The sequence below is a fragment of the Streptopelia decaocto genome (assembly GCF_964273445.1).
Source record: "Streptopelia decaocto genome assembly, chromosome: 20".
Lineage (NCBI taxonomy): Eukaryota > Metazoa > Chordata > Aves > Columbiformes > Columbidae > Streptopelia > Streptopelia decaocto.
Genome location: NC_138675.1, coordinates 3,973,559 through 3,995,477, shown reverse-complemented (window position 1 = coordinate 3,995,477; position 21,919 = coordinate 3,973,559). Strand labels below are relative to the sequence as shown.

At 44.7% G+C, this 21,919-nt stretch overlaps 1 protein-coding gene across 2 annotated transcripts; it reads left to right on the top strand.

Moving 5' to 3' along the window:
- Nucleotides 1-14,675: 14,675 nt before the first annotated feature.
- TARDBP (TAR DNA binding protein) lies at nucleotides 14,676-20,276 on the top strand. Of its 2 annotated transcripts, none has more exons than XM_082070003.1 (6): nucleotides 14,676-14,811; nucleotides 15,219-15,471; nucleotides 16,175-16,338; nucleotides 17,026-17,166; nucleotides 17,820-17,990; nucleotides 18,362-20,276. In XM_082070003.1, exons 2-6 carry the CDS (start codon nucleotides 15,234-15,236, stop codon nucleotides 18,890-18,892), a joined length of 1,245 nt encoding a protein of 414 aa, XP_081926129.1. In that variant the 5' UTR covers nucleotides 14,676-14,811; nucleotides 15,219-15,233; the 3' UTR covers nucleotides 18,893-20,276. The 2 variants fall into 2 exon arrangements, with proteins under 2 accessions (XP_081926129.1, XP_081926130.1); XM_082070004.1 differs by having other exon boundaries at nucleotides 14,700-14,772.
- The last annotated feature ends 1,643 nt before the right edge of the window (nucleotides 20,277-21,919 follow it).

Below are 21,919 nucleotides of genomic sequence, written 5' to 3'. Positions count from 1 at the left end.
CCAACTCTGAGAGCAAAATCTGATTTCACCAAATAAAGTACCCGCTAAACCCTTTAAAAGACACTTCAGCCTCAGCACAGTCATTATGAAAAATGAATACTGATCCAGTCACATCATATACTCAGGTTTCCTTCGTGGCATTTCACATGCTCCCAGGAAAAGAGGCCGCCAGTTGTTCCAGCCCTGTGCACAATGCAGTAATCCCAATGCCCAAACACCATCCTGCTCAACCCAGCCCCTCACAAAGGGATAAACTAGTTTTATAGGCTCTTCTCAAGCATATTATAAGGAGATATATTATACAGGGTAGCTTATAATACATACCTACTTAAATTCACCCCCAAGAAACAACATTCTCCAGCCCAACTCCATCCAATCTCACAGACTCCCAGACATTAAATTAACCTCCTGCCAAATTTACTGCAAGCCAACTGACCATACCGTTTAGCCACAGTAAAGACAAAATCTATACCTAGCTACAGTCAGGAAAGCAGGCCACTCTGTTGAAAACCTATTTATATCACTCAAGGAGATCAATGGAGAGCCCAGGCCTGGGAGGCCAGTGACCTTGGATTGACACAAAACTTAACGGAAAAAATTAATGGCGTCAACTCAAGAGACCACAGCTGTTATTTCAGAGGATTCCAAAACTATCTCTCCAGCTTACTGATCAAGAAAAGGTGCTTGAGTGGGAATGCAGTTTTTGGAAACTGAGCAAACACTCACCTGTTGCTGGTGCAGGAGCACAGAGCTGCTTCCTCAGGACACCTCGGGGGCTGCTGGGGCCACACAGACACGTCCTTTGCAGCGGCCAAACCTCCCCGAGCCTGTCCCTGATGTCACCAGGTGTGGTGGGACACCAGCAGCGGTGGTTCTGGAAGGAGCCTCTCCTCGGGCTGTCCCACGGCAGCGCGGCGTTGAGCTCTCCACAGCTGCTCCAGAAGCTTCTCTCTCAGGGGGCCCGCACCCGAGGACAGCTGAGGAGGAGATCTATGAGGAAGCAGCACAGGGGAGGCACAATACTCATTGTCCGACGGGCTTTGGAGGCCAAACACACTGATGAGGAGAATTTTCAGGCCTGGGATTTCCCCGTTCTGCCTTAACTTTCCCAATTTCTGGCCTAGCCCGGAGCAGCGGCAAACGCGGGGCGCCACCTACAGGGCTCTGCCAGTCACAAAATGGCGGCCGGGGGAGCGCGTGCCCCAGGCCCGCTGGACTGGCTAAAATGGAGGGAAATGGTGGCTGCCCTCACCGGGCAGCTCCATCTCAGCCTCACACAACCCCAGGCTCCGAGGAGACTCCAACCCCACAAACTGCAGAAAAACCACCTCTCTGGTACAAACTCCAGCCATACCTGAGGCACCACCACCAGGAAGAGCTTTTGAAGGCAGAAGAAAAGCCCCCACCCTGTCACAGGTGGCCCCAATTTAGAGAGGACAGCTGAAAACATGGCCTGCCCCACCTGGCATGGTAAGCCCTGGAGAAAGGGAACACATTTCTACACGTGTTTTATTGTTTGTTTTTCAATTAAAATGACAACAATGAGGTCCTAGAAACAGGTTGCAAGGATGTTCAGTGGATGTTATACAGCAACAGGTTTTGGAGTAGCTGCTGGTGCGGTGCTGGGCATAGTGTCTCTGCTGCCTTCAACACCTCTTACTTCACTTTAACTTAACCTTTTTTAGGTGACAATGTATTTTTTGGGAGTACAGGTCTGTACACAGCAGGGCTGTGCTCTCTGTTGTGGCCATGTGGGCTACTGGGATGCAAGTCACGGTGCTGCTGGCCGTGCTCTGATCTTTAACGTGCTCATGGACTTTAAAAAAATTATTAATTTTCATAATTTTTTGCACTGGATGAGAGAGCCAGGAGGCTGATCCCCAACCTGGGACCAGTAGCTCCCATTCGATGTCCAACACCAGCCCAGCCATCTCTCGCAGTGGAGCTGGCTGCCACATTGTGGCCTGTTCCCCCAAATGTCACATCTGGCTGATGTAAAACACACATGTTTTGACTGAAGCTTTTTCTTTAAAATGCCAACATTAAAGGAAGGTTTGCTTTGTAAAACTGAAACTGTAAAACTCTTCTGAAACCCAATCTGGGGGATTAAAAGAACCACATGAAAAGGGATAAATATGACCTGGACATTTACTTCCTGTGCAGAAGTTCGCGGAACATGTGCCTCCCAGCCTGTCAGTGTGAAACAAGACCTTCTGCTCCTATTTTCAGAAGGAAGGAAAAAAAAATAGGAGAAGAAGAGACGAAGACAGGAAGTTTTGTAAACTGACAACTCTTTTCTATCTCATGGCTGATGTCTGATACATTAGTTCCTTTACAGAGGCGCCTCATACACCTTAAAATCAGAAAGGTACACAACTAGTAATAAGAAACTCAGTATTAATAGGAAAACTATTCTTATTCATACTATATGGTAAAATTTGGCTTGATCCATTTTTAACTGGGAGTCAGTGGCAGAACTCCTTTGAATTTCAGTGGGAATAAGATCAGACCTCAAGATACGATGGACCAAGTCCAGGGATTCTCTGATGATGTACAGAAGAAACACATGGGTAGACAAACAGATCTTCAGTTAGTCAGAAAATGGCTCACTTTCAAACAAACGAATGCAAGATGTTTGTATCGGCGTTGCCCATTCCAAGTATTAAAACTCTTAGTTGGGTTCCAAAAAACTAACTTTACTTAAATATTATGAGATTTGAAAGAAAAAAATAAATCAGTTACGGATTCTCGGCATTTGTTGACAAGAATTTTTAATCTTTAAGAAGATATAACATTTTTTCTGGTTTTCTTTACTAATAGCAAACTTCTAGAAGCTTGATTTTTTTCAAACGAAGCTGACATCGTGATTTATTATAGTGCGAAGTCAGAAGATGACACTTAGGGGAAAGAAACACATAAGAGCAGGCAACACATTAAAGACCTATTGTTCATAAAATAATGTTTCTGATCTCAAGTCCAAATACACGAATTGCAGAGGCCAAAATGCAATTTAATGTAAAATTTGGCATTGCCGTTCTGTTTTAGAAAGAAAAGAAAGTCCCTTTATCCTGGTCAAGTTCCCTAGAAGCCAGATACATACTAATTTGGGATTAATGTTGGGGTTTTTTTCCCCCCACGTGTATGATGCTGTTAAATTACACTGAATGTTTCCCAACAGTCAGAATTTGGAGAAACACAACTGCAATATGCAGGGAGCACAGCACTGAATCTGAAAGCAGACTTCCCCCAGCAAATGTTGGACTCTGCACATGCAATGTTGTGGGGCACCTTCTTGCACCACTGGCCTGTAACTGCTGCAATAGCTGCACAGGCAGGATTCAGCGCAAATCTGGGTTTGAAATTCTCTGTACTTTGGGCTGCTTGAACCTGGAGTTTGTCAGTTCAGTCCCACTGGTGTTTGAGTTTTTTGGTGTGTTTTGTTTGTTTGTTTAATTTTAGAATGATTGAGTCTGGATTGCTATTGACGTTCTTGGATGATGCTCAGTGTCCCCTGCGTGAGATATAGCCACCCAATAACCCCGCACCATATATATGTTTACCCCACACCATATATATGTTGTTTTCCAAATACTCTCTCATCTTAACTGGGTTTGATGTTCGAGATGGAAAGTTCATCTATTCTACTTGTAGCATTGGTTGTCTAATTCCCATTGAAGCCTTTCACAACCTCTGCTATTGTGTAAAGCTGGTAAAAAAATACCTTCTTTCTGTCTAGTCCTGGCCAAATCATAAAAACCACAATGCTTTTATACTTTCAAGCCAGAATCAAGCAAATAAAACCAAAAAGATACGTTTCGAAGTCATTGTTCAATGGAGAAAGGCCAGTTCCGAAGTCCTTTCCAGATCAAAAGTGGACAGTTCCTCATTCATTTCCAAGGCGGAAAGAGGCCATTTTATGAGGCAGAAAGCATCCATTTTCTGCGTCAGTCCTGAGCCAGAGAGGCGAGTGTCTGAGTCAGTTCCAGGGGGGAATGTCTGGCGCTTTTCCAAGCTTGGGAGTGTTGCTATCACAGCAATTGTTTGGTGATGCCATCCCAATAAAGCTTCATTATGGTGTTCCTCTTTCTATAAACTTCAGTGCCCTCCAGTGTCCCCAGCAATCACTTATCTAATATTAGGATATTAAAAAATATGGAAAGATTTTAAAGAGACTTATTAAAATGCAATTAGCAGCGTGTATGACTTAAGCAGTGAGATTATTTTAAAAAACGACTTGATTGTGTGGAATGCCACGCACCTTACAGAGATAATAAAGCTGCCAATCAAGTCCATTTTCAAATTAGGAAATTTTCATTCTTTTTTTACAGCCCCCTAAGTGAATATTAAAACTGATTATTAACCTCAGAGTGTAGCAGCGGCCCCTAAGCCTGCAAGCTCTAAAAGGGAGGTTTCATAACTGTTGGTAGCCGGGGCTTCATTCCCCATTTGGACTGAGATCTCTGCGCTTATTAAAGGGACAGTGCTCACCCTTGGAATATGGAAATCTAAAAACCCGGATGGGTCCCTTGTTTGAAAGGGGCAAAGCTCTAGATCTCGACATTGTAACTTGGGAGGCCAAACCAAACAGCTTGTAATGACCCTGCTTTGATATTGCACAGCGGAGTTCTGCCATAATAAACTGCAGTTAAGACTGCCCCCGCATGTCCAATCTGAGAATCTCACCAATCTTTAAACTCCCTGGCACATAACCTTCGTTTTGTCCAAGTAAAAATGTGTAGATTAAATTAAAGTTTATGCGGGAACACCTACCTTTGTCATACTCAGATTGCTGTGTCTAGATTCTCAGTGTATGTTATTCTTCTCGGTTTATGTTATTACTTCCCTTGCTAAATGTAAGACCACGTCATTTACCTTGCCTTCTTTTTATTTATTTTTTGTCCTACCGAGAGACAATCAAGTGTGACACTTCCTGCTATTTGACTTCGCTGGCGTTTTTATTTCATCTATGAAAAGGATCTTTCTCTGAGAAATTAAGTCACATTACCCTGACAGGTTACTCCTTTTGCAGCTCTTTACTCTGCTGTCAAAGTGGATTTATTGATGCTTCCTGGATTTCTCTGCTCAAGCTTGCAGACTGGAAATGACGAATTCTCTGGAAGGCAGCGAGCTAATTCTTGACCTGAATGCTTTATTTTGTGATAAATGCAAAGATTCAAAGGGAGTTGCTTACGAGGTGGTAGATGCTGATTCTGACTCCAAAGCAAGAGTATATTTCAGCATGTGCATAACTCCCAGTATATGCTTAAATTTACCTTTCCTGATCTCTTTGGGACCATGCACAGGCCCGAAGATACATGTGTAAGCATTTTATCATATTGGTGCTAGGCTGCAGACTGAGTGCCCAGAAAATATCTGAACAGGGAGAATGTCACTGGGTTTGAAAGTATCTAGGACAGAAGTTATTTTACCAGCACGTGTATCTCAGGCCTATAGCTCCCTCTGGAATGTAGCAATGGCACCTGGATCTACTTACGATTCGCATGGAAGCCATCCACACATCTTTTCAAAGTAAATAATCTGCCTGGGTCGGATAATGGGGGTTAGGAGAATGACAAATTGGGTTAATAAAATGTCAGCAAGAGCCAGGTTTTAAGTCTGGAATGAGTCACGAGTGAAACAAGTTTAGTGGCCAGGGTTCACCCTTGATCTTGAATTGGTATTTGTCTACACCATTGAATAACCACAAGCGAACCAGTATAATTCAGCACAACTGACAACCCAGCATCAACAATATTGTTGGGTGGAAGAAGGTGAAAGGTTGGGTGGAGGCAGGGAAAGGTGTTCCTGCTTTTTTAGAGTCGTGCTGAAGAAACAATATCCACAGAGATGGCATTGAACTTTCCAGGTCTCTGGGCTGAAAAGCTGCACCTCCAGCACACCAGATGTCTTGTTTGGCTACTGAAGTTGGCAACATGCCTCTCTTCTACTTCCCAGATCGGAGCAAGTATTTTAATGGCTCACCCATTAAGCTGGTTTGGGCAGGAAATGTATGGAGTAGTTCAGGCTGCTCATCAGGATGAACTGAATATTGGTGATATTTTAGGAGTCTGAAGGCTAGAAGGGAAAGATAGGCAGTCAATCAGGATTGAGATACACCAGAGAAGACATATGGAGACTCGGGGAGGTGTACCCTCGGTGGATTAGCAGAATTGCATATTAGAGTTATTAAAATAACTGCTGTGTTCATTTTTTGTTTTTGTTTTGGTTTCTTTTTTTTAAATTTCCATAAACAACTATTCACTGCTAAGCAAAGTTTATGATGATTGGAACTGCACTGGCAATGACAAAGGGAATTAAGGAGATGTAACGGACATAAAATCTTTGGGTTCATGAGATACTAAGTGTACGGTAATACCAGCACAGTAAATAACTCTGTTATTAACATATCCTAAAATTAGATCAAGCAAAAACAGCATTCACAAATACTGAGACAATTCCTGGCAGAGGAGAGATTACTGAAAAGGTTTGAGTAAGTGCTATGAATGGGGGGTTGCCAGGCTGAAAGCAAACTTCCCAAAGCATGAAGACTTTGTCCCAGAAGCTGCCTTGCATTCCTTGATTAGGATCAGCATCAAGAAAAGCCTCACGGTGGGTGCTGGCAGAGCCAGACATGAAAAGAACAAGCTCTACCTAATGCCAAATCTTCCAGCTGCAGCTTTGACAGGCGGAATTGCCCTGTAAGTCTGTACTCCAGAAACTCACAGCACAGAGAGATCAAATGTAAAGCAGCGGGAAGTCTGATATGCAGCAATTTAAACATATTTGAATAACCAACTGAAACAATAGTGTTGCATTATTTGTAGCAGCTTATTGAGCAAGATAAGTTTGGATCCGAATATTCCTGAACATGGGAGAAGTGAATAATCAGATGACAGAGAGTTCGTTTCCATGTTCTTCTCCACTCCTAAAAAAAAGACATGGAAAATCTGAAATAGAAATCAAGATTTTTCTTTATTGTTGGAAAAGGGAGAGTATCTAAAGCACTCCTTCACTAGAAAAAGAAACACTTCCCAAACCTGGATCGTGTCAGCCCCTCTGAGCTTTCCTAAGCCAAGCTGTGTTGCAGAATCCCCGCCTAACTCCTCTGGCCTCCCCAGCTGCATCGCAGCAGTTCCCTCCAGGTGTCAGCCTTGCACTTTGCAGGAGATTTTCTTCCCTCGGCCACATCTGGAGTCATGTGCTGGGTCCAGTGGAGGTTCCTGACAAGACATCATCAGAGAACTTAAAATATTAAATGTATTCCTTAATTTCATTTCAGGAAAAATGCTGAAATGTCATAGCCCCACCGGGCCTCCCTCCAAATTGTAAAACTGATGCCGTTGTGTAAGGGAGAGGATCAAAATGGGCCCATTAGCTTTCCACAGTATCTGCCAACAGAAGTGCGAACATCTGCCAGCCCAGAAACAGTTCAGGAGCCAGGACTTTCACTTAAGTTTTTTTTTTTTAGGATGCAATTGACGTGACTGTCCTTTCTTTGGCCTTAATTCCTAACTACTTCCAACATACTAAAAGCTTCTGCTCTCCTCTACACTTCTGCACATAAATCAGAGCTACACTGAGATTTTCTCAATTGGATCTTGCCGTGGCAGAGCCTCTGGAAGCTGGAAGGACGGCAGACGCGTGCAGGCACCACCGCTCTGCTTTCAGGATTAAGCTTGTTGGTAGTGCTGTTGTTTGGTGTAGGACGAGCACTGTGGAAAAGGCAGCAAACAGAGATAAAGGACATTGTCAGGCACACTTGTAGCTCTAGGACTGGGCAGATAGCCAGGATGTCAGAAGTAAGATTCCCCTTAGGATGTTCCTTAGTTTATGATATCGCTCAGAATTGCTACAAATCTTTGGGCAGGTCAGATTTGGGATGTAGCCTTAAAAGTACATACCTGAGCAATAATGCATGAAATTGTAAAAATAGTGAAATCCTTTGACAGAGCAGGAAGGGAGTTGTGCAAAGACTGAGATATGTGGTGTGGGTGAGGGAAGTTTGCAAAAATACAGTGTTTGGTTCAGACGCAACTGTCTTTCCATTTCATGAGTAGAAATCAGTGTCTCAGCAGAGTCAGTTGACCTGGTGGGTTTTGAGGGGACATCCATGGATGAGAAACTGGGCTGAGTTCAGGTGTTTAGTTCTTGTAGCGGAGGCCACTGAAGAGCTTTTGGGTAGCAACAATTTTCAGTAACTAGTGAGCTGGAAAGGCTTCAAATAAAGGTTATTGACGGGGCCAAATGTCTGTGATCCATTAACCATCATAAGACAACCAGCAAACACAATAACGAATGCGGTTTTCCACAAGTCTTTCAAAAAGTCTGATTGTGTCAAGATTTTTACCGCTGTTAGGAGAAAATCTGTCATGAAAACACAATTCTGGGTGTCAGGTGTCACCAGTTTTTCACCATGGACTTTCAGAATGACCTTGAGGAAACTGGCTTACCTCAATCCCTCAGGTTTCCAAACAGTTGCCTACAACATTAACTGGCCTGGGTTGGATTGATTGCGTTATAAATGTAAGGGCACTAAAAAGACATGAGAAAACGCAGAAAGAGAAAGATAGAAGTCTATCACCTCTGGCAGCTTCAACTGCACAAAAAGACCATTTAGTCACATCTGGTTGATCAGTAGCTCTCGCCACTCTCATCAAGAACGACTTTCTGTTCTACGAGCGTTAGTTCTCCCCTTTCCGTGGCTGTCAACTATTGCTCATGTAAAGGTCTTGCTCCTCTTTCAAAATTACCTGTATTAAGGCAAATTATGTGTTCTCTTCCTTTCCTTGTTGAAAGCCATTTACATGAAGAATCACAGAACTGAGATTATAGATACTGGGGGAGGGAATGCAGAAAGATAGCTAGGACTGGAAATTTGGGTGGGCCTCAATTTATGGTGGACAGCCAAAGAACAAATGTCTGATGTCATAGTAAATCATTTATATTGCAAATGATTTAAAATAATGAAAACCCATATGCATTAAATTTTGCCCTGTACATCCATTTGACATATTTTAAGTAGACAAAAGATAGATTTTACATAAATCTTCAGTAAATGTACTTTGAAAAAATATCACCAGGCAGTAAAACCTAGCCATTTTTAAAACAGTCTTTGTCTTATACTTGAGTTCCTGCTTCAGTGTGCATCATTCAAACCCAGCAAAAAACTACCTCGGGCTGTCTTCCCACCCCTTGAAAGGAAAAGAGAGAGAAGGAGAACTTGGACAAAACAGCTTTTGACCAGATCCTGCCGAAGTTGTCCTGCACGCTATTCCAGGGCTTACAGGAATAGTTGCTACATCTTACCCAAGCCACCTGTGGCTTTGTCTTTGAAGGAGTCTCTTTCCAACCTCCAGTGTAAATACCAATGTCTGTGTTCAGTATTTAGGATCTGTCACATACTGACACAATTTTACACACTTGAAGCCAGCTCTCCAGCACAGTTCCCAGCTCCCCACTCGGTGGATTTTGTCCTTTGGTTTATGACAATCTGTGCTGATGGAAGTTCACACACTACTACGCTGGGAGTTATTACACAATCTGGCAAATTAAAAAAACAGTCTCCGAATCTCAGCTCCAATGCAGTGTAAGAGGCAACAAATTCCTTTGGAAGATGCCTGGCACATCTTCACCGGGAACCGAGCTCTGGGAACGGACTAGATACCTCTGAGAATCACGGGCAGAAATCTTCCCAGGCTCTGCTGTGGATGGTCCAGAAAGGCAAGGGAGGCGACTTGCAGACGGTTTGATGTGACTCTGCCAAACAAAACAGAATGAAGGTAGTTTTGCATTCTCTGTGTACAAGATGCAAACCTTCAACAGTTCCCACAGGTACCAATCAAACGAGAGGGTGGAGATATCAGATACTCCGCACTGTTACGCTTTGAACCGTGGTTCACAGCTTAGGAACAAAGGTAGCGGCAAGAACCCGCTGCCAGCAGCATCTACGGAGCTCAGAGGGGCCTTTGGCCACCATTCTTGGGTTTCTAATTACTACATCACATTTTTAGTTCCTAACAGAGCTCCCACCCAGACCCATTTGTCCGATGGGGGTTTGCGGAGCAGCAGCCAGGACACCACCGCACCTGGATGGCTGCTTCAAAGACATGCAAACCAATCAGCCTCACTCGCAGATAAGTTAATTGCCTGTTCTGATTTTTCTTGTCCCACTAACACTCAACATCTGTCTGGTGGTAAAACAAGTAGCAGCAGCAACTTTTTGTGGTGTGTCACTTAGGGAAATATGGCCAAAGGTTTTTTTTCCAAACAGCTACTAGGGCTCAAAGGACCCAGACTGATGGGCACCGAGTCCTTCTGGGTCTTTACAAGAGCCAAACATGTACAAAAATAATCTTAGTTTGATTGTGTTTGCTGAGAGATTAAAAAACACAGCACCCGTTCTGAGCAGTTTTGGAAGAGTAAATAAGGACATGAACCGAAATGAACGTAGAAACTCTGCCTCTTTAAGAACCAGGACTAAACCATCTCCAGTGGATAAAAAATGGGATAATTGAAATCATGGCTTTATAGGAGCATGGGAAAATTGCCTGAGATATTTCAGGCACTATAATGAAGTCGTAGATGCTGTTTCAAGTCAGGGGATTAGGAGGAGTGTTACTGTGAGAACCATGGACTAAGTGATCCTTCCAGGTACTTTACATGTGTGGAAGCTGCTTATTTTGTTTGAAGGAAGCTTTTCTCTAGTAGGCTGTTCCTAGGCTTTAGGTATTAGTAAATTTTTATGTTGCTAACTTGCTTGTTAGCTCTATTTATAGTAGGTATTTCTGGGAAGGGGAAGAAGTAATTATTGCAAATGTCCCTGTGGTTGGGGTGAAAGCTCCTAAAAAGGGAAAATGTTAGTATTGTAAAACACTACTTTTAGTGTGTGCGAATGTAGCTAGGAAAAAAAATACTACTAATCTTGTTCCTTCAAGGGAACAGCACCTCTCTTTCTATGATAGAGCGTCTGGCTATATGGCTTTAAATTACAAAAAGAAATAAACAAACTGAAGGGTGTCCTGCTCCTTCAGGCAATGCTTTCAAGGTGGGCTTTATTGGATGCATGTGGTAGAGCAAATTGTGCTTAGGTATGACAGAGTAGGACAAGGCTGATGGAAAGAATGCAGACTACTGCAGGGCACAGTCCTAGGGATACGGTGATAACAGGCTTTGTTTGTTTGTTCTCTTGCTAAATGTTTTTAGAATGAGAACCAACACACAGGATCTAATGCGCCTGCATTGCTCAGACTTTTCTGCGGAGAACACTTGTTTCATGTCCACAGAGGGAAAACCGTGATCATCCTCCTTATGTTCAGAATAAAGCAGGAAAAACTTGATTGGCGGGGGGGGGAAATGCTTCCACTGAGTAAGGGTGAGAGACATAGCCTACTAATTATTAGCAAAGTCAGGCCAGATCCTGACTACATGGACATGTCACCATTTGTTAAATCCTCCTGCTTTTTACTGCTCTAACTAGCATTAGAAACAGGCTCCAGCACTCCATGCTTTTCAATACCCACAGATGTGTGGGGGTTTTTGTCAAGAGGTTATATTTAGATGCCCATTGATGTCGTTTTTCATCCCGAGTGCTTTTGGGAGGGTGAACGGATGATCATTACACTGAGTTTGCTTGTACCCATGAGCACAGTTAACCCAGAGCAGCAAACAGTTATTGTATTGCATTTTGCTTTGTGCCTGTGGGCACACTTAAGTCAGTATACGCAATGGCAAGTACCATGGTATTGCATTTGTCTGCACCCGTGGGCACCCCAAATTGCCAGTGGGAGGGAACTGGTGAATTAACTAGCTGTATGCCCACTGGTGTCGTTACTTCAAGAGCAATACTACTGTTAATTGCTTAACTTGCATCTAATCATAATGCAAAGGAGCAGAAAGAAAGCGCTGCAAGAATCCCAGTTCTTACAGAAAATGGATAGTAATGTTTGTTTACTTCTAAGCTTGTTTGTTGCCAAAACTGAGGAACAAGCTCTTGGGGCAGAAGCCTCTGTTGTGAATAATTGCCCTTCTTTCCCTGTCTGTTTTACAGCCAGCAAGCTCATTGCTCTCTCCAAGCTTTTACCTGCATGATATCTAGTTCGGGGTTGATGCTTACTCTGCTCATTAGCGAAATTACCACCAGATGCTTTGTTAGATAGAGGTCACTCTGGCTGAATGCCATGACAACCTCTTCAAATAGCATGATTGCTTAACTATAGCTTTGACTCCAAACGGTGCAGTAGGTAATTTTGACACGCTGCAATTACTGCTCAGTCCTCACAGCGTGTTCAAACAACACTGACTACCTCAGCGCTGACTTGGCAACACCAGAACTGGGTTTGGGATGTCTATTGTGGATGACTAGAAAATGTAGGAATTTCAGGAGAACGCCTACACGGAGCATTAGCTTATCTTGTCAGCCTGTGTCTAGTCAGGTCCTCTCAGAACTCTGTTGAAAAATGGTAATTAAATGATAAGGCTGAGTCTGAAGTTACCTGGGCACTGATGGGCTGCGTTTCAGTGATGCTGGGTGCCAACTTTGGCAACGAAGGAAATCTTAAGCGAGAGTCTTAGATACACAGTAGAATACATTAATGCGAGGGACTGGATCAGCCTTTGCTAGCAGTAGGGTCACCTTTCCTTACTTATTTTTATTTCTTTTTAGGAGACGGGTGCCAGGAAGGTCAAGCTGGATGGGCACTGGGAACACAGCGCACGTGTGGACTGGATGAGTGTCACAGAACAACAGATGAGGAGAAAAGAGGAGGAAGAAGGTGGGAGAATTATTTTCCTTCTAATAGTGTGGTACAGCACACTGGTTGAGTCACAGGACGAGCTGGTTCGAGCGAGCTCTGCAGTGCGCTGCAGGACTCCACAGCTCTGCTGACGACATCCCTGGGAGGGCTCCTGTTCATAGAGATCTTGTAATGAAAACTGTTAGAGATGTCTCTGGTGCGACTTGCAACTAATGTGACTGATGGACCAGATAAGCTTATTATTAAAGTAGCAGAATAAAATAACGTGGAGATGTGGAGTGGCAATTATCCAGATACAAATGATTGATTAACAGCTACTAATTTATAGCTTCATAGCATTATCACTGCAAAATAAAAAGCAAGTGTTTATCTAGAGGGTTATGCTACTGAAAGCAGATGATTAACCTTGTAAAAGGAACCAGGCCAGGTGGAAAATACCATGTTGCTGCCGCCGTTGTTTTCCTCCTCTGTGTGATTCTTTCGCACACAGACTTGTGTGAGTTGTGTGAGCAGAGAGGGCTCCGCACAGCAGCCAGTGAGCGGCCCTTCCTGGGGCTGCAGCTCAGGAAAACCTTATGTAGACAGGCTCTGCTGCATAACTTTCTTTTTTGAGTCAGAAAAGTGGCAGCAAGAAAATGAGTGTCCCTTAGCCATAATGGCTTTGGAGTTCAGAAATTTATAATATTGTATAATGAGATTTAACCATTAAGTCTTTCCATTAAGTAAGGGGAAATAGGGCCTAGAGAGGATTAAGCGTGTTATGGTAAACACTTACCGGGTATTAAAGGACAGGGCTAGAACTACTAGCTTTAAACTTCTAGCAATCCTACACAATTGTTTTATACAAGGTCAGAGGAGGACAGTGGATGGAGAGGCAAAAAGCCCCCAAACATCTCAAAGAATTAATGAAGACATTGGTTCTGAGCGATGAACCGATAGCTGGGGAAGGACGAGAGGGTGTCAGACAAACGCACTAAATATGAGATACAGAACGGAGCTGCCGTAAACTGCCTGCAATAGTCACCCTGGTTCATCCAGCTCTTCCCAGGCCCTGGGGAACGCCTGCGGGAGATCGGCAGGTGGAGGCGCGTGGGACCGACCTTCCAACCAGCGCAGAACGATGCGATTCCAGCCTTCACATGTCTCAGCCAGTATCGCTCATTGTGTCCTTTGGCAAGAGGGTTATAGCCTGGAAATACCTGCATTTTAAGGTTGATGTTGAGATACCACAATGATCGCCATACTCACCATCTCTAATTTTGTCACCATGTTCTGTGAAAAAGGGACCTGAAAGTGCATATGGGGTCTCAAGCCCAACTGGAAGCTCCTGATACACCCAAAACCGTTTCCAGCAGAGTTCTCCCTAGTGATATAGACCCCTCACCCTAGCTCAATGAGCTGCTCCGTTGCTTAGGACTCGTTGGACAGAGTGTGGGGGTCTTGGTGGGGTTTGGCTGGTTGGTTTTTAACCTTGAGCGACAGCCGCTACCGGGACAGCGGGTCCTTCCCGCGGCCTGGCGCTGCCGGGCTCCGCCGTTACCGTCATCACTGACCGGAACAGCCGCCCCGCCCCGCAGCGTTCCGGGGTCTGGGCCGGATGGGACCGCCCGTCCCCAGGGGTGTCTGTGGGAACCCCGCCCCCGGCCGGGAGCCCCGCGCGCGCTGTGGCCGCCCCGGCACCACCCCTTCCCGGCAGCCCTCGCGCTCGCTTCGCGCAGGCGCGGGGAGGGCCGTACCACCGGCGCTGGGGGGGGGAGCGGAGCGGGGAGCGGTCCCTTCACCGGCTGCTGCCACCGTCCCATCCCGAGAACACGGGCTGCGGCCTCGGCTATGTACGGGCAATGCGTGGCCGCAGTGCGGCCGGGACTCACCGCGTTCCCGCGGCCGGACGCGTTCCGCGGCAACTCCTTCCCCTCCCCATGGAATGGTTCGCCCCGCGGCCCGGCCCGGCCTGTGAGGGGAAGCCGCGGCCGCCATTTTGTGCGGCAGCGCGGGCAGCGGGCGGTGCGCGGCGGAGCCGGTGAGGGTCTCCGGGACACGCCGCTCCCTTCCCTGGCCGGTGAGCGGGGCGCGGCGGGCGCGCTCGGGGTTCACTAGGGCCCACTAGGGCCGGGGCCGCCGGCGGGGACGGGCGGTGAGGTCACAGGTGCGGGCAGGCCCTGGCAGGCGGTTCCCCCCCCCGCCGCCGGTCCCGGCCCCGCTGGCGGAGGCCGCGGTGGTGCTGGGAGATCCCGCCGTTGCTCTCGGTCCCTCCGCGGGCTCTGGGCCGGGCCGAGGTGTTGTTTCGGTGTCTGTGGGCACGGCAGGGCCCGAGGCTTTACCGACAGCGAATAACGCATTTCGCTGTACCCCGTTGTGCAATAAACACAGATGGTTCGCGCATTGAGGCTGGAAAGAGGAAAACCAAGTCAAGGGCAACCAGGTGATGGCTCACGCCTGCTTTCCCCCCCCTGTCCTGTACTTTAGTGACTCCCAGCGAAGATGTCGGAGTATATCCGGGTGACGGAGGACGAGAACGACGAGCCCATCGAGATCCCGTCGGAGGATGACGGCACCGTGCTGCTCTCCACCGTCACGGCGCAGTTCCCCGGGGCCTGCGGGCTGCGCTACCGCAACCCGGTGTCGCAGTGCATGCGGGGCGTGCGGCTGGTGGAGGGCATCCTGCACGCGCCCGAGGCCGGCTGGGGAAACCTGGTCTACGTGGTCAACTACCCCAAAGGTTTGTCTTCGTTCTGCAGCTCTTTCCAGTCAAGAGGCCCCTGCGAGTTGCTGATCGTTTCACATGGCTCCAGTGTTACCGCTGAACCCTCCGATTTACAGAAGTTCAGCAGTTTTATTCGTGTATTTGGCCCCACTGAGTTTGCAGATTTGCAGTAATGTCTTTAACTCTCTACCCATATAAGCACTTTAATGACAGTCTTGCATTATCCTTGGAGAGTTCACAGCCCTATGTAGACCGTCTAAGACTGTGGTGTAATGAGATCTCTGTACTCACAGATGCTTCTCTTCAAGCCATGGTTTGGTCAGAGGTACCATTTAAAACAAATGATCAGGAAAAGAGGAGCCTGACCACCCTGTCCCCCTCCCAGAAAAACAAGGGAAGAAAGTAAATTGCTAATGAAGTATTCATCTTAAAAATTCCTGTTTTCTCCACATGCTTATAGGACTGTGATTGTTACTGGATAATACTTTAGTAAATTAACTCAGTCAAATTGCATTTTGGAGGAGGACTTAAACGTAGACTATTCTTCTCTCTTTGTGGACAGGTAGATATGGATTATAATAATAAGCTCCCAGCAGCTAGCATGTGTTTTTTGTAATCTGTACTTTTTATAATTATGATTTTATACCATACAGTTCATAATCAGTGGAAACAAGTTGCAGAGTCAAGGTTGATGTCTAATGTATTCCTCTATATTCAGATAATAAGAGAAAAATGGATGAAACAGATGCATCATCAGCTGTGAAAGTGAAACGAGCAGTACAGAAGACTTCAGATTTAATAGTTTTGGGTCTTCCCTGGAAAACCACGGAACAAGACTTAAAGGAATATTTCAGTACATTTGGAGAAGTTCTGATGGTGCAGGTAAAATCTTTGCAGCTCAAGTAGAAATGAGTCTTCTGACAAAGCCAGTAGAAACAAACAGAGCCACGTAACCTCACAGAAGATCTGAAGCTTGTGTGTCTTTTCCTCGGTTGCATTTCATTGCAAGCTTTGTAGCTTGTGCAGGTACAGGTGGCCAGGGACGTTTGGGAGTGACAATTCACGCAGATCAGCTTAATGGGTACAGTGTTTTCAAGCACTTTTTAATTGTTATTACTGCTGTCACTCGTCGTAGCTGAATATGTGTGTGCTAAGGAATTAGAGATTGCTGTGATGGGAACGTTTACAAGATGCTAAACTCTCCAACAGAACTTTACTAAATGAATCCAGTAACACCACGCTCCCGTCCCTGCCTGTGCCCGCCTGTTTGTGACACGCGTGTCGCGCCGCACCTGCGTGCACAGGTTATGCCTGGGCTCAAGGCAGGCTCGTTTTAATTTGTAGGTGTCATAAGCCCCTGCTTTGACTATATTGTATTATAGTAGTTTTTGTAAGAAGAGACAGGCAAATACAGTGAGATAATAAAAACTTTTTGTATACTTTTTCTGGTGATCTTAATATCAAGGTTAATGCAGATGACTGGTAAATAGCATGTCATTAAGTCACAAACACAAGCATGCACTGTTTCTGTGATCTTTTTAAAAGTCTGGTTTTGTTTTTTTTACTTAGGTGAAGAAGGATATTAAAACTGGCCACTCGAAAGGATTTGGGTTTGTTCGGTTTACGGATTATGAAACGCAGGTGAAAGTGATGTCTCAGCGGCACATGATAGATGGAAGATGGTGTGACTGTAAACTTCCCAATTCTAAGGTACTTCTGTATTTACTACTAGTTTTACCAAACACTCCAAAGTGCACTTTTTTAGCAGCTGTGTTAGGTGAGCAGTTGAATAGATTAATAATCCATTCTTGGATGTGGCTTTTCAGTCTGTGAATGGACAAGAGAGAGCAAGGGAGGTGGTGGGTGAGCAGGAAGTGAACGAGAAGCGTTGGGAAAATAGCTCGTCATGTGGGGAATTAAGTAGAGATGGAAATCTGAAAATAATGTGTTCTCACGTCCAGCAGTACCTGCCTAACTTGTCTGCTGCATGAATACATGGAGAATAGAGCAGGTGGAATAACTAACCTATGGGAGATCAGAGTCCTTGAATTCAAAACAGAACCTGAAGCCTTGTCACTGTCCTGTATTGCTCCTGTGTTCATTTTCTTGTGACTCTTCTCCATCTGTACCAAGGCGCATGTGTGTTCTGAACAGAGCTTTTTTTAAGTCTTTAACTTACAATCTCAAGCTTTCTTGATCTTCAGTCCTCAGAACAGGCTAGATTAATTAAAAGGGGCCTTTAGCAAAATGTAGCTCAGTTCTCAAGGATAGTTGTGATATTTTTATATATATATATATATATATATATTTTTTTTTTTTTAATAAATTTTGATTTTTTTTCCTTTCTCTTAAATTCTCTCCAGCAAAGTCCCGACGAACCTTTGCGTAGCAGAAAAGTTTTTGTTGGGCGCTGCACTGAGGACATGACGGCAGATGAACTCCAACAGTTCTTTGCCCAGTATGGAGAAGTGGTAGATGTCTTCATTCCTAAACCCTTCCGAGCTTTTGCTTTTGTTACGTTTGCAGATGATCAGGTACATCTTTAAATATTTAAACTTCATATTTAGACAGCCTAGGTTACAGTGACTTGATGAAGCATTATTTCTGGAACTACGCGTGGAACACTTGGTCCACGATCATGACAATCCCAGTGGTATTAGCTTGATTTGATTTATTGAGTTGTCTGAGGTTACACTTTCCAGATGCCGTTGTACAGATGGGTTTTTATACTGCAGTCAGTGTAGTAAATATGAGGATAAAACACTTCAAATTGGATTAAGTATATGTATATGCTTCCTTTGCAGGTTAAATATCTGCTCAGAATCATGTGGGATATTTTTGTTTTGTACTACTAACATTGAACAAAAGTCCAACATACATTTAATCAATCCCTTATTTCTTATAGGTTGCCCAGTCTCTTTGTGGAGAGGACTTGATCATTAAAGGAATCAGCGTACATATATCCAATGCTGAACCTAAGCACAATAGCAATAGGCAGTTAGAGCGAGGTGGAAGATTTGGTGGTAACCCGGGAGGCTTTGGGAACCAAGGGGGGTTTGGCAACAGCCGAGGAGGTGGGGGAGGCCTGGGCAACAACCAGGGCAGCAACATGGGTGGAGGAATGAACTTCGGAGCCTTTAGCATCAACCCCGCCATGATGGCCGCGGCGCAGGCAGCGCTGCAGAGCAGCTGGGGGATGATGGGCATGCTGGCCAGCCAGCAGAACCAGTCGGGGCCCTCGGGAAACAACCAGCCGCAGGGCAACATGCAGCGGGAGCAGAACCAGGGCTTTAGTTCAGGAAATAACTCCTACGGCGGGTCCAACTCGGGGGCGGCCATAGGCTGGGGCTCGGCCTCGAACGCGGGCTCCAGCAGCGGGTTTAACGGAGGCTTTGGTTCAAGCATGGATTCCAAATCGTCAGGATGGGGAATGTAGACGCAGTGGGCTCTGATACTGACTCTATGGTGGGAAATCAAATTTTTCTAACACATGGTAAGTATACTGTAAATTACATATATACTAAAGTTTTCCGAATCAGTTTGTTCAGTGTGCAGTATATTCAGCAGTATTTTTGACATTTTTCTTTTTTTAAAAAAAAAAGAAAAAAAGAAAAAGAAAGGTAAAAAGAATTTTCTAAGTTTTGTTACATATCTTGTTGGAATACGGAATGTTTGGAAGTGGACTGCTGTTTGCCCCATAGGTGAACTAACACTACAATCGATAGGAAAGGATTCTCCTGTAATACTCTGTCCCTTGTTTCCTGGCTACCTGAATTCTTTGCATGTTCAAAATGGAAACCATTGGTCAGAAACAGCATTCTCTCCCTCTTGTTTTTAATTTGATCCCACCATAAGACTCTCCAAGCGCCCCAGTTGGAGAACACGGTGTCGCTCTTGTTTTGTGTTCTGTTTTTTTTTTAACACTGTCTCCCCTCCATACTAAAGTACGATATGAAGGCTTCATTTAATCTCCGCAGTTCATCTCATTTCAAATGTCTATGGAAGAAGCACTTCATTGAAAGCAGTGCTGTAAATATTCTGCCTTAGGAATACTTCTGTCTACATGCTTTCTCATCCAAGAATACTTCATCACACCGCACATGCTGCGTCTTAGACGGTGGGTGTTCCATTTTTATCCGCTACTCTTTATTTCATGGAGTCGTATCAACGCTATGAACGCAAGGCTGTGAGATGGAACCAGAAGGCTGTTTGAACTTTTGAAACCTTGTGTGGGATTGATGGTGGTGCCGAGGCATGAGAGGGCTGGTATGTGCGAGGTACAGGAGAGAGCGCGTGCGGAGACCTGGTGGTGCATTATGGATTTTATTTTACTTGGCGAGATGTCTCTCAATCCTGTGGCTTTGGTGAGAGAGTGTGCGGAGAGCAATGATGGCAAATAAAGTACGAGTGTTTCTTGCATTCAAAGGACATCCATACGTGGAAGACTTTAAGTGGGTTTTATACCTGGTTAATGGATTAGTTGAATGTGTTATGTGAAATGAATATTTGTATTTTTTTTCCCTTATGTCAACTGCTGTGAATGCTGTATGGTGTGTGTTGTTTTTTTTTTCTGTTAATGATCTGTAAGTGTGGTAACGTGAATTGCCGCTGGTGGGGGTTGTGAGGAGAACATTGAGCTTGTGGTGAGCTTTGCGGTAGCTGCTGCAGCAGAGAGCACAGCGAGCTCAGTGTGCCTCGGGTGGACGTTCCTCTGTCTGTAAGATACCCATAAGAATGCTGTTTGCTGCAGTTTCGTGTTTGGATGCTTTTTATAAGATTTGTCACTGTAGGAAATTCTTAAATAAAACTGATTTAAGTAATATGTGTCTTTGTTTTGCAGCCCTGAATGCAAAGAATTCATAGCAGTTAATTAATTTTACACTTTTGAGATGAATTTCTGTAAAGCTCTTTTGCAGTAATTCAGTTTGTTTCAGATAAGTGCGCTCTAAAAGTCAGCAGCTCAAACGGAGCCACCACTCGTCATGTACTGATACCTGACCCCCACCTTTACTCCACTCTATTTTTGCACTGTTTAGTGAGCCGTATGTAGCTAAAATCCAGTTCCCCCGTTGGGGTGTCCGCACCTAGAAGGGTAAGCGCTTCCCTCCAGATTGCATCTGTACCAGGGAACGTTCCTCACATGTTCTTTGAGCAGTTCCTTGAAGTGGGGTGGGGAAAACAAACACTGTCAAGATGTGTTTCTGCACACAGCATCTCCTTGGGGACGTGGGTTTTTAACTTGTTTTTAGACTGGTCCACTAGTCCGAGTAGGGTTCTGCAACACGCTCAGCCCAGGACAGAGCCAGAAACTCACGTTTAAAACTAGTCCCAGGAGACTTTCCAGCAGAACAAAGCATTAGTGAGTGTACACAGACTTTGACAAAGAGCAGGATGTTTTGGCAGAAACTGGTGGGATTGTTTCCACTGGTGGGTAGTTGAGGAATTGGTAAATCTACTTGCGCTTGCAACCCCCTGAAGGTTGATGGGTATTTTTTATACACAATACTGCACTGTAGCTCTGAACGTTCTGAATACGGATATTTACAGTTTTTAACCTACTAAACTTTTCAAGTTAAATCTTCATTACCACGTATTACACTGAGGCCTGTGAACAGAAGACCATTTAAACAGTGGATAAAACTGCACTAGTGTTAGTTTTCCATTTGCAGTACTAAAAAATCAGCTGGGTCTCAATATACATCTAGAGGGGTTCTGAACACTCAGGCTGCAAAGTAATCCCACACTTGTTGTTCATATCCCACTGCAAAAAGTTGCTGAGATTTTTTTTTTCTGCACCTAAGTCGGAATAATCTCCAAACTCTGTACCGTCTGTGAATTTTGCATTTTAGCACTTGCACTATTACCAGCTACTTCTGCTGAGTAACACTTAAAATGGTTTTCTTGGACCTGCAAAGACTAACGGTGATCCCCGCAAGGAACTGCGTGGTAAGTTTTTGTAATTAGCATGGTTTTAATTTTGTTTAAATTGTCCAGGCGTAGGTTTCAACAGGCTGGCTGGCAGCACCGAGTTGTCTTTGCTAATTATTTCAGCCTTTCTTCACCCTCAAACAAAATCCCTGACAGTTTTAGAATAATTTCATTAGTATTTTCTAACTGCTTTGCTTACTCTAGTGTTCATGAGTGAGTGAATAAACTACTATTGAAAACATACTGAAGTGTTTGGAGTCTTCTTTGAAAAGATTTCAGTTTTCTAGAAAGTAAAATACTAATGATAGAATGTGAACTGCAAGGAAGAGGAAGTTGATGTAATCGTAAGGGGATGTATATTGTAGGCAGAACTGATTAGTTCCAGGAATCTCTTGTCAGCTGAACATGTACTGAAATTATCAATCTGAATGGGAAAGCTTGTTCTTTATAAAACTGTTCAGAAGGCGTTTTAGCAGCTGTCAGCAGGAACTTGTGTTGGTTCAGCAGCTGCAGCCTCACAACGATCCACAGCACT

Excerpts from the sequence above, each read along its gene's own strand:
- TARDBP (XM_082070003.1), top strand. The coding sequence starts at position 15,234 with ATGTCGGAGTATATCCGGGTGACGGAGGACGAGAACGACGAGCCCATC. Across the intron at positions 16,339-17,025 it reads GAGAAGTTCTGATGGTGCAG|GTGAAGAAGGATATTAAAAC; the intron begins GTAAAATCTTTG and ends TTTTTTACTTAG. Across the intron at positions 17,167-17,819 it reads GTAAACTTCCCAATTCTAAG|CAAAGTCCCGACGAACCTTT; the intron begins GTACTTCTGTAT and ends AATTCTCTCCAG.